The sequence below is a fragment of the Denticeps clupeoides genome, chromosome 2 (genome assembly GCF_900700375.1).
Source record: "Denticeps clupeoides chromosome 2, fDenClu1.1, whole genome shotgun sequence".
NCBI lineage: Eukaryota > Metazoa > Chordata > Actinopteri > Clupeiformes > Denticipitidae > Denticeps > Denticeps clupeoides.
In genome coordinates, this window is record NC_041708.1 from 33,999,544 (window position 1) to 34,011,556 (window position 12,013).

Here is a 12,013-nt window from a genome sequence, read left to right on the forward strand (position 1 = left end):
GCACTGCTCCCGAGCTCATATGTCAACATGATATCATTATACAGCCTTAAAAAGACGCTTCATCCGGGGTCTTCCTCTTTAAAGCAACGTGCCACCAACGGAGTGAAGGAACCTCATTACTATTCTTTACAAGCTCCTCCTTGAGACTCCTGTTGTCAGTTATACATCCACATACTCATTCCAATATTACCTTCATGCAGATGTAAGTTCTTATCTGCGGGCGCATATCAGAGTTAGCTGCCAAAATTAGCTCATAATCGTCACATTTATTGGAGTAAATGCATTATTAATCAGCATTTTGGGGCATGCTGCAGAAGCCTAATACTGCAGGTGCCAGTGCTCATGTGCTCAGTGCTCAACATGTTTTTGCTGAAGATTATATTAAAAATGGGATTGTACTGATTTCTTTGCTATTCCTAGGCAATAAGCATGCAAAATAATTGCTGTGTAAATAAATTCCTCTTAAAGGTTTCTGTGTAAAATCCAACTGGTGTGCCATGCTCAATGTATACAAGACCTGATAAACCATTCCTTGTGTACTTTTACAGATATCATGATTTTAAATCATGTTTGGCTCTTTTTTGCATGTAAACAGAGGTTCACGCTGGGCCTTCACCGCAGCAGTCATGATCAGCCTTGCCTTCAAAGGCTGGGGAGCTTTGCACGTGTTAGATACCACAGCTAGGCTCCTGTTTCAGAGGCACTTCTGCACGCCAGGCTGCCAGGAACAATTTGTAGGCTTCACCAGAAGGTTGTTAAATCACGCCACAATTATCTGCTCTTAATTAGCGAACGGCAAGTGATTACAACCTCGGATTACTGTAAACACTGGGCTTCGGCTCTCGTAATCTAGTCAAGTTGTCTGTAAATCTCAGGCTAATTAGCAGAATTACAGGGTGCTGATTGGAGTTTTTGGGAAGTGAAAAGCCTACGTTGCCCCGACGTGATGAACGACGCTCAGAGTGTTGACAGTATAACAGCATTTAGCGGCTTGTGTAAACACGGCAGGCGTTTTATATCTCTCCTTGTACTGTACTCCACATCTTCTGTACATATGTTCTTTTAGCCAGCCCAGAGATTCATTTCAGAGTTTCACCTTTGCCTTTCGTTACTGATTAAAGAGACTTATAGCATGTTCTAGGTGGATAATCGTTAAAACTCTGCATGTGGTAATAATTTCTTATTTTCTTATCTTTATACCCCCATGGCCCATTACACTCTACTTTAATAAATATGGGGAAAATGTTTTCAATTAAAAGCCTGTTTAAAATGATGGAAACGGGAGACAGAGCTCATCCTCATCTGGCTTTCAAAGGGACAACGAATTTTTTCAGAAAATGTTTTTTACTATCCTAATAAAAATCTCAAACTTCCAGCAGTATTTGGTGTGATTCACTGGCAGGATGCAATTAACACGCTTTTGCATGCAACGGTTCATTATTGAGACAATGGTTATTGCAAACCACGGGGTTCAGCTTTGGCTGATAGACCTAGCATGGAATGGTCTTGCCTGAACGTAATATTGAAACGTAATATTTTTCTTGTAGCTGAAATGTGCATGTTATTGACAGTCATAATTATGAATAATGTTCTCTCATTAGAATTATTTAAGCTGTACAACATAATGAGCAGGTCCGCCTTTTTTCACCAAAACAGTTCTAATCCATGAAGGGAGGGCCACCCATAGACACCTTGAGACTTGTGAGGTGGTACTATAACTCTCACAGACGCTCAAGGCAACCCATCTACATTTACAGCATTTACCAGGTGCCCTTATCCAGAGCGACTTACAATCAGTAGTTACAGGGACAGTCCCCATGGATACACTCAGTAGTAAGACACAATGGTAGTAAGTGGGATTTGACGCTGGGTCTTTTGGTCCATAGGTGAGTGTTACCCACTAGGCTACTACCACCCACCTCCTAACACCTTGGCTCAAGAGGGCATTGGGGAATACTGTGACCATGAAGCGGTGTATTTGGTCAGCAACAATGTTTATGTGGCTCCAGATTAGTGCACATAAGGTTTCAGCATGATGTATAAAAAAATGTGATTAGTCAGAGCTTATTGCTCAATGATCTAGTTCTGGATGTATGATCTAGTATGATCTAATATCAGTGGTAGTGGCCTAGAAGGTAACACACTTGCCTATGAACCAGAAGACCCAGGTTCAAACCCTACTTACTACCATTTTGTTCCTGAGCAAGACACTCAAACCTAAGTTGCTCCAGGGGGGGACTGTCCCTGTAACTACTGATTGTAAGTTGCTCTGGATAAGGGCGTCTGATAAATGCTGTAAATGTAACTGTAGTTCTGATTCTCATATGCCCATTGTAGCTTTTGGCAGTGGATACAGATCATACACAATAAACCTAAATGTCACCTTTCCATTTAAGCTACAGCAGCGCTTCTGTTAGATTGGACAACACAGGGTGAGCATGAAAACTCACACAAAAACCATAGCCAGGATTCAAACTCATGACCTTGCATGTGTGAGACCATAATGCTAACCTCTGAACTACCTTGTTACCCTGTTTGTATGCAAAGTATATAAATTTATTAAAAAAAAAACGGTTTATAAAGAAGTGTTTTGACATTTAGGCCAGTTTTATTATATAAATCTTTATAATTGGCTCCTAGCAACTTGCGTTTTTTCCGTTCTTAAGAGACTAGGGACTGCTAATGGAGAGTGGTTGTGTGGGGGAACTGGAGGCTATTAGGCTTGCGATGGATCATGCAACTCAAGCATGATTGACTTCTTTCCATCCAGCGCTTTTTTTTAAAGACTTGAAAAAGGATTTTAGTTTTTTCTTTACAAGAAAATTTATGTTAGAGGTCATTTTAATAGGCAATAAATTCATGGGCTGATCACGGAGGTCATAAAAACAAGTATTTTGAAAGTTGCATGCTAATGCTTCTTTTAACTGGACACGCTCATCTAGGCATGAACTGGGATGCTTAAAAGTCTGCAAGAAAAGGTTGCATTTTGTGTATCGTTACTGCACGTCATTAATTAAATGGCTGTCTCTTGTTCTTTAAAGATCTGGAACATTAGAGTAAGCATTTGTCATTTGTAAGGCATTTTAATAGATAGTAAAAAATATCTTTAAGAATCTCCTCGTTATCATTCCAAATTTCTCAGTTTAATGTGCTCCTTCTTCGTGCCCCACATTTGGTTATATAGCACAGCCACTTTTAATAGCCATGCCATTTGGGTTCTTTTGAGGTATAATTTTTGAAAACAAGGTTACAAAGTATCCATTCAATTGTAATCCATGAAAATGCTAATAGAATCATTAAAATGTCTGTGAGAATGTTGTCCTGAGAGCTTCTGTCTCAGTGCGTACCTTTTGATGAACTGTGCCTTAAACCATTTCTTCCTCTTGTTTCCTGGTTTCCTGTAGCCTTAGCAGAATCAAGGCCATGCAGAGAAAACTTTTAGTGGACTTGGAAAACGTCCTTCTCATCGACCAACAAGTATGATAAGAACATCCTCTTTGTTGCTAACATTAATAACATTGTAAATCTACCACAATGATAATTCAAAAGTTCTTGCAGGTCGTCGTATTAATTTGAATCATTGGCATAATGCATCGGTTTATCTCTAACCAGCTAATTATTCCGAAAACATGAAATTCATATGCATACAATACTCACTCAATCCATATCAGGGTGAGAGAAGCCAGAGCCCACACCTATTGCCAGTTTAGAAATACTAATGCTCCTTGTGTGCATGCCTTGTTTGGCAGGAGGAAACTGGAGAACCTAGAGGAACTCAAAGAAACATGGGAAAAGGATGGGGAAGTAAGAACACAAGCCGTTGCGCCACCATGTGGCCCATGGCAATTTTCCATTATTTTGCATATTAGGTTTTCAGTATGTTGCATATAATGTAAGAACTGTAAGTTTATTGTAAGTTTTCATATACTGCTCAGCTGTAGGTTCAGGCTCCATTAAAACTGGAGCATGGAGTTTTCTACAGAAAGGTAAGTGTAGCTTAGATCATAAATCGATATTGGGGCTTGAATCCCAACAGGACCAGCAGGCAACACTGATAGTGGCTAATGCTTGAAGTACATTGGTGACTCCATAACCCTGATGAACACACAGCCATGCCTACTTGCGAGTCCTTTTTGGTTAAAAGGCTTAGCAGAGTTTCGGTAAGTGCTGTGTGGCCCTAAACTGCCAGCTGAAACCACACTGCTCTCCAAAAGTCCACCCCTCTCTTCCAACCCCCGGTATGAAGCTCTGTGATGGGCTACCTGCTGTTTGATTTGAAACGATGAAGAAGCCTTCAAGTCTCTGACTTCAAAAAGATACCAAAAGCCATTTCACTTCCTCAGATAAAAGGCAAAAAGAAAACAAATCTTATCTTTAAAAAAAGGAAAAAAAGACTGACGTCTTGCCGGTAAATGATTTTTCTTTCAAGAAATTGACGGAGGGAAGTATATCAATACAATGTTGGCTATTTATATATGACAGCTGTGGGAAATGGCGTGCTGTGATAAAAACTCAAAGCTCTAAACCCAACAAGGTATGCTACTATTTATCAGCTTTCTGTGCCACAGCAGAATACCTTTCAGAGGACTGGTCAGAAATCAAAAAAGTGCACAAAAAATCCCATATATTCTCTAGCATATCAGTGTCTCACAGCGTAGTGTCCCCGTGTAAGTAAGAATCCATCAACAACAAATTTTTGTCAGGACTTTGGCGAGCGCGGCGTGTATGTTGGCATTGGTCTGCAGGCGCTGTCCTGGCATGGCGTAGGAGAGATAATCCATACCATTGGGGCCGGCAAGGTCTTTGTCCTTCAGGCTGCCGTAGCACCATATGACTGAACAAGTGACACTGTTCAGGGACACTGAAAAAAAAAGTGCCGCACGGGAAGTGATTATGGAGCCGTGGCACAAGGGAAGACAGGAACGGGACTGATATATTCTCATTAGGGGTCATGGCGGTAATTACCTGACACCTACAGATGGAGTCTCCTCTTAATCAAAGGAATGAATCATTACTGATATTGATTTGGACTAAGATGTTCGAAATAATGACTACATTCGGGCAGAGGGGGAAAAAATCAAGGTAATATTCAGCAACTTCCCTACATCTCTGTCCCGGTCTAAATAATAATGAAATGTCTTACTTCATTCTGCCATAATGCTTGGAAAATGAGTGTGGCAGGAGAGGCTAAATTGCCCCTGTCTAATCTGCATAGATTGCTGGTGTAGAATAAAGTCAGACAAGATTTGATCCCTAATTTTTTTAGCTGCTATTTATAACCGAGTGTAATTCCTGTTCCTTTGTCAGCAGGGTGAGATAGATTGAATGTAGTTGATGTTTGGTGTAAAATAAAGAAAACTAGACTCTTTTGTGCTTGTAATTGGTACTCTCCAATTCCTGCTACTGCACTGTTGATTTCATATTATTACATGTAATAAATTCACTGAAACACAATTTCAGTGCTGTTTGCAGCTGTTTAAAAATACATGATATATATATATATAAACCAATACTTCATCTTCAGAGTATATATTTCACCCTCCAAATCTACTTGTTTATTTATTTTAGTTGATATTAATATGAACATAATAATATTTAATATTAATAGATGATACTAGTCACATGATAAGAAAAATGTTCCTAAGTGTCTTGCATTTATTACTGACATATAAAACTTCTTTAGTTTTTTGAGGTCTGACTGGACTCCTGTTTTCAGATGTTTTTGTCTGTGTTCTCTTGCTTCAGCTGAAATAAAAAATATATATATAAAAAGGCGCAGGCTAGGCAGTAGCTGCTTTTAAAGGCTTTTAATATATCATTAGCTGCCTCATAATTAAGCGATGTCCACGATCCCTCCCAAGATGAAGAAAATGAAGCTGTCCTTCTGAATGCAAAGTTAATTAGAATCTCCAATGACACATTAATGACAGTTGGGGGAGGGGGTGTCACAAACCAGGGAACGGATGAAGTTCTTTTGCACCAGAAACAACAGGGTCCCTTCCTCAAAGGAACTTGATTGGTTTGATGAAGACTTCTTTAATAATCACCACAGAGCAAAAACACAATTTTTGTAGTTCAATTTCATGAACATGTGTAAAACTCAAAATCACATTTGAAGCTTCAATTCAAAGTGATCGTGAGCGATCGCATTGATCCGTGTGGATTGGTTGATGATGCCATAACGATAATGCCCCTGTCAAGTGGATGCATTCTTAAAAAATTATGCACACCTTCAGTCACCAGATCTCAACCAACGCCTGCAGAAGATCACACGAGCATCACAAATGTGTGATTTCCTTTTGAAAGTAACTGAGTTTGTGGCAAAAATTATTGGTGATGCGGTGAGTCACTGTGCAATTTCTGTAATTTCAGTCGTTATGGACTCAGATTATTTGAAGGCAATGCCTTCAGGTTTTGAAATCATTATGCAAATATAAAGCTGGAGGAATGGCGTGTTGGTGATGCCGTTTAACCTTTCCTCACAGCCTCACACCGTTCATTAACAGCCTCTGTCAATGTGGCAACACCGCACCCTCACATCACTGCTCTTTTGATTTAGTCCAGTAATGGCCGTCTCCACTGGCCCTAATTAGGCCTGGTAATGGATGGCCTGTTTGAGGTGTGGTGAAGGGTGCTGTGCAAAGACTTCATATGGGACGAAAGAGGGGCAGTGGTGGCCTATTGGTTAAGGAAGCCACTGAGCAAAAGCACCGTCCCCACACACTGCTCCCCGGGCGCCTGTCATGGCTGCCCACTGCTCACCAAGGGTGATGAGTTAAAAGCAGAGGACCCATTTCGTTGTGTGCACCGTGTGCTGTGCGTCAGTGTATCACAATGACACTCACTTCAAGAGAAGCACTGCTGTCTTAATCCTGATCCTGTCTTAATGCGTCACCAAATGAAAAATGTTTGCCTCATCGCGCTATACTTCCTGTGAACTTGTGTGCAGAGGGGGGCCTGGGTGTCTGGAGGTTTTCTGATGGCAATGGGGCTTGGTGACAGGCCTGTCTCTTGCAAGATTGCGGTCCATATGTCAAGAGAGCACTATGGAACGCAACCACCCCCCGCCCCCACCATCTGATCCCAGACTGAGCTGTCTAAGAAATCATTTATGGACTGCGGTTTCCACAAAGCTGATGAGCATATGGCTGCAGAGCCACCACTCTTCCCCCCTTTTTTGTCTTCCCCCTTAACCGGGGTTTATTGTGTAATGGGTTCGAGGAGGGTTTGTTTTGGAAGCCTGGAGTTTTATGGCCTTTGGCACGGCCTTGTTTTTTACCAGTGGACCTGGAGTGCTTGCCACACACATCTCCCAGCAGCCTTCACAGCCAGGGATTCCCCTGTAAACACACAATCTCCATGGAGGCCTGCGGTCCACCAAGACAGGCAAGGTGTGTGTCCTATTACTGTACTGAGGCCAGCCCTCCTTTAGCCTCACAGGCTTGTGTGCATGAGTACAGGGCCACTATTGGCACATTTCTTCTACTAAGACGCTTTAGATATGCAGTTAAAGCTCAGAGAAGAGTTTTAAAGAGTTTTCAAGAGTTTCCAAACCTAATACTCAAATCACCATCCTTGTTTTTGTCATATCTTCAAAATAATCAGGTATTGGGGCAACTCGTCTTAGGCTCCTTTGAGCTTGTGATGTATTGATAGTTTGAAATAAGGAAGTAGGTTGTGCTAGAGATCATCACACCTCCCATTTTAAACATAGTCAAAGATTTTGGGTGAGACAAGTAATTACCCACTAAATCACTAAATTGTCCTAATCTTGACCTCAGGACTGGTCAGCTAAGGTATAAAGAGTAGCTGTTGATGTGGTACAATGTCTCTAAATCCTGCTCTAGCATTACCAAACATTAATATGGTAAAGTGGCTCAGTCAATAAACCATATACAGCACTAAATACCTGTTTAAAAAGGTATTTGTCCATTTTCATTAGACTGTTTTTATATACAGCACTTACATACTTGGAATAATTGTGGTACTCAGATCAAGTATAATGATGTTTACCCCCCACTACCTCTATTCTCAGAATGGTTCATATTAGCCGTAGCACTTAAAATGTCTGCGGTGATTGCGCTTGGCATCTAATCACATCCTGGAACAGTAATTTGTTTTGTTTCATGGCTAACTCTGGAAAGGATGCTTAAATTGACTGCTCTAATCGGCTAAATTGGTTGTTTTCATGTGGAAATTACACTGTAATGTGGCCTCCATGCATGTGAGATAAGAAAAGATAAGATATATCTTTGTCATTGTCACTTGTCAAGGAGCAATAACATTTTAAGTGCAGTCGGCTCTGTATGAGGAATAGTTAAGACAGGAAATAAGAAAGACTTAATAACAAACACATAAAGTAGCAGTAAACTGAATATATACAAATTACACTGGAAGGAATACACAAAAATAATACAGTGGGTAATACAGTGGCAAAATTTTTGTAGGCATTTGCTAAAATCATTTAAGTTAATTTTTTCCTCATTAACACACACACCGCACCCCATGTTGACAAATTGCTGATTAATTTACAAAGAAAAACTGAAATATCACATGGTCTTATTCAGACCATTTGCTCAGAATTTAGTAGAAGCTCCCTTTTGATCTAATACAGCCATGAGTCTTTTTGGGAAAGATGCATCAAGTTCTTCACACTTGTTGGGTTTTAGTTCATGATACATTTACAGCATTTATCAGACACCCTTATCCAGAGTGACTTACAATCAGTAGTTACAGGGACAGCGGGCTGAGCACGCACCCCTGCTGCATCCCTGTGCTGAGGCTGGGCAGGTCGCTCCCAGAGAGTCCAGTTTCCAGCTGCAGGTGAAAGATCGAAGTCCCAGATCTGCCAGTTTGGACACCTGTCGTTGATGGAGTATGGTATTGAATGAGAGGGTGGTCTAGCGTAGCTCTCCTGCTGCTCCAGGTGGGTCAGGGCAGCGTGGAGTGCTGTGGTCAGGCATCCTCAGTTGATCTCATGATGACAGGTGTGAGTGCCACTAGGCGGTTGTCATTCAGACTGTTCGTGCTGGATTGTTTAGGCAGTGGAACAATGGTGGAGGACTTCAGGCAGGATGGGACAGTGGCTTGTGACGGGGAAAATCCTGGTGAAAATTCCAGCCAGTCTTTCAGCACTCGTCCAGCCTGCAGCCTTCCTTGGGTTCACCATCCTCAGGCCCCTCCCTTACCTCACACTCCTCCACCATGATAGTGTGGCAGCGGTGGCCCAGCTGTTGGTGTCGCCTCAAAGCGGGCAAAGCAAATCAGCTAACTCAGCTAAATATTCATACAGTGGGTCCTCGGAGACAACAGATCATACGTCACATTTGCATTTTTGCCACCGCGCACAACTTCAGCCATGAGAAATGCTTCCAGCATGGAACGGCCATCAATTAATCCCTTTTAAATGCCAGGCATGTTCGTGCTGATGTGTTTATAACAATTTACACCGCGTTCCCCTGGCAGCTGGGAGTCTGAGGACAGGCTCCGCTGTCGGTACAAAGCAATGAGGCGAAGAAACGCCAATTCCAGCCTTCAATACTGCTCCACGCACATTCGAGCAACATGAGAAAACAAAACAGAAAATCTGGGGAAGTGGGCAGCCAACTCAGTAAATATCACTCGCTCTTTCTTTGGCTTGCCTGCTCCTTCGACCCAGGAGGGCTCAGACCCGCAGCTTAATTAGGCCGAATGGGCTTTAATTGCATCAACAGAGTTGTTAACATGACGCCCTGTCTCCCACAGCAGAGTGTGCTGAGCTGTGAGCTGCAGGACCGCAGCTGGAGCCGAGGCCCAGAGCTGCGCCACGCCCAGGGGTGCGACTCCCAGACTTCGGCCCAGACGGAGGGCGCCTGGCCGGTGGCCCCGACAAGTTCAGCTCCAGGGGGATCGCCCCGTCGAAGCGGAATAAGCAACCCTACAGCCCAAGGCCAGGTCCCTACAGACCTCAGCTCCTGATCTTTGACTCCACCACCCCAACCTGTGGCCGGGAAGGTGTCTGTACTTCTCAGAAGCATTACGAATAAAGGACCGAGGGAGAGTCACCCCCTCTGGGTACACAAGGATATTTGTCATTTCATTGCTTTTCATTTTACTCTGTGTGTGTATGTGTGTGTGTGTGTGTGTGTGTGAGCGGCATTTTTAATTCGTCCATTGTTGGCGGTCAGTGAAATATTTGTTCCTGCAGTGTGTGCAGGAAGGTCCAGGCCCATATATTTTACACACAAAATGAGCCCTCATCTGTTCCTCAGTGATTCCGCTCATAAATAAGTGAGGAAATGAATCATGGTGGGGCGGCCACACACACACACGCACACACACACACTGTGCATTTGTGTCGCTGCACCGCGCACCCATTCTTCACCTGTCACTTAAAGCGCTGCGTTCCCGCTAATTAATATTTCTGATGTGAATTGTTGATTGGGGGACGATACGGTCATTTGTCAAACATACAGAACCTACTTTTTTTTTTTTAAGTACCTGTAACAAAGGAGTAATTCAGGGATGTAATACACTTTCACTGGGTTTATTCTGGGTTTGAGTGTGACTTATTGCTCAGTGTTGTGTCCGCGGCACCCCACGAGCCATTATTTAGAAATCAGCCGAACAAATAATCACGCGTGGCACGAGGTGGCCTTCTCTGGCGCCATGCAAAGACAACGATTTGCTCCCTCCCTTCTCGTAGAGACGCGCTTTCTCCAGCGGCGGAGTGTCTGCGGTGCCCGGCGAAAGGCCGCGGAATTTTAAAAGCCCGGGGAACGGGCGGCGACAAGGCCATGTTGGCTAAACAAGGAGACCTTTAAGCTCGCTCTTTGAAATGCCTCTCCTCTAGAGAAAGACGACCCTTTTTGCCGTGTTAATGAGAGACTGTTAGTAAATCCCAGAGACTGAATGTGCCGCGTTAAGCAACTGACATTTTTCTTCTTCTTCTTCTCCTTCTTCTTCCTTTTTTTCTCGAAGCACAAAAAAACAAGGATTATACATTTTAATGAGGTAAGGCAGGGCTTGTTAGCGGTATTAGTCATTTGCTCTGTCACAGTTAAAAATACTCGCTTTTTAATGTGCGAGCACACACACATACACACATATATATTCTCACATCCATGGCGCAGCCATTAGAAGTGAGACCACGGGCTTTTTATGACTCGCAGCTCAAGCCACAAGTGGTAGGAAGAAAGGAACCCTGGGAAACAATGATGGGAATGATCATTTGTTGTTGCCGTTTGAGCCGGCGAGGCTTTTTTTCGGAGGTGAAGCCGGCTTTTCATGTGCTCTTAGCTCGTTTTTGGCTCGGTGGAAGGATTAATTTCGGACCCCCACCCAGCCCCGCTCCCTCCCTCCCATTCAACCAACACGAGTTCTAATTTCCGACGCAGCTTGCACTTTTCATCCGAAAGAAATCGGGGCCGGGACTCTCCTCGTCCCCGACTCCCTGCCATAATTGGACTTAATGAACATGTGGTTGTGGCGTGTGTGGTCTCCTGGAAAAATGATGGTGCTCCTAAAATATTGCAATTCGGTATTTTTTCTTTTTTTCAGTTGCTCCCAAAATAAGCCGATTTTTTTGTTGTTTCTGAAGCCATACGGCATGTTGACAATTACCACAGTGATTATGGTGCATTATTTCGCTCCAGTGGCGAAATGAAATCTCCAGGGCTCTCCGATGCATTTTAGCATATGGGCTCATTTTCTCACCTTGAGTGCCAGGGGGGTCTCAAATGAGATTAAGACAAGACACACGGACACCGGCAAACACCACTTTCGCCCCCATAATTCCCCAAAGTCTAATCCATTTCAGTAAGGTAATTACGTTCCCGCTTTCAGCAGCTGGTATTATCAAAGCTGCGGCGCATGTGAGCACTTTCCTTCCGCCCGTAAACCGAGCCATATACGTCACTACAATCCGTCCGCGGTGCCGTACCCCGTGTGGACGTTTTTCGAGGCCATGATCACGTGCGGTCTTCTAGTGCTGTAAACTTTTATCAAAAAATTTAATTGGTCCTGGCCAAATGGA

General features: G+C 43.1%; 1 protein-coding gene across 2 annotated transcripts in view; it reads left to right on the forward strand.

The window, feature by feature from the left end:
• The window catches only part of LOC114784684 (early endosome antigen 1-like), a 124,578-nt gene that overhangs the window by 94,052 nt on the left and 18,513 nt on the right, over nt 1-12,013 (forward strand). The window contains exon 23 of one of the 2 annotated variants that reach the window (XR_003748901.1): nt 9,745-10,053. Coding sequence is in view for 1 of the 2 variants with exons in the window: in XM_028970255.1 (XP_028826088.1) it covers nt 9,745-9,757 (13 nt within the window). In the remaining variant the exon portion in view is untranslated. Of the gene's footprint in view, nt 1-9,744; nt 10,365-12,013 lie in introns of those variants that run through there. The other variant, XM_028970255.1, reaches the window with a different exon arrangement.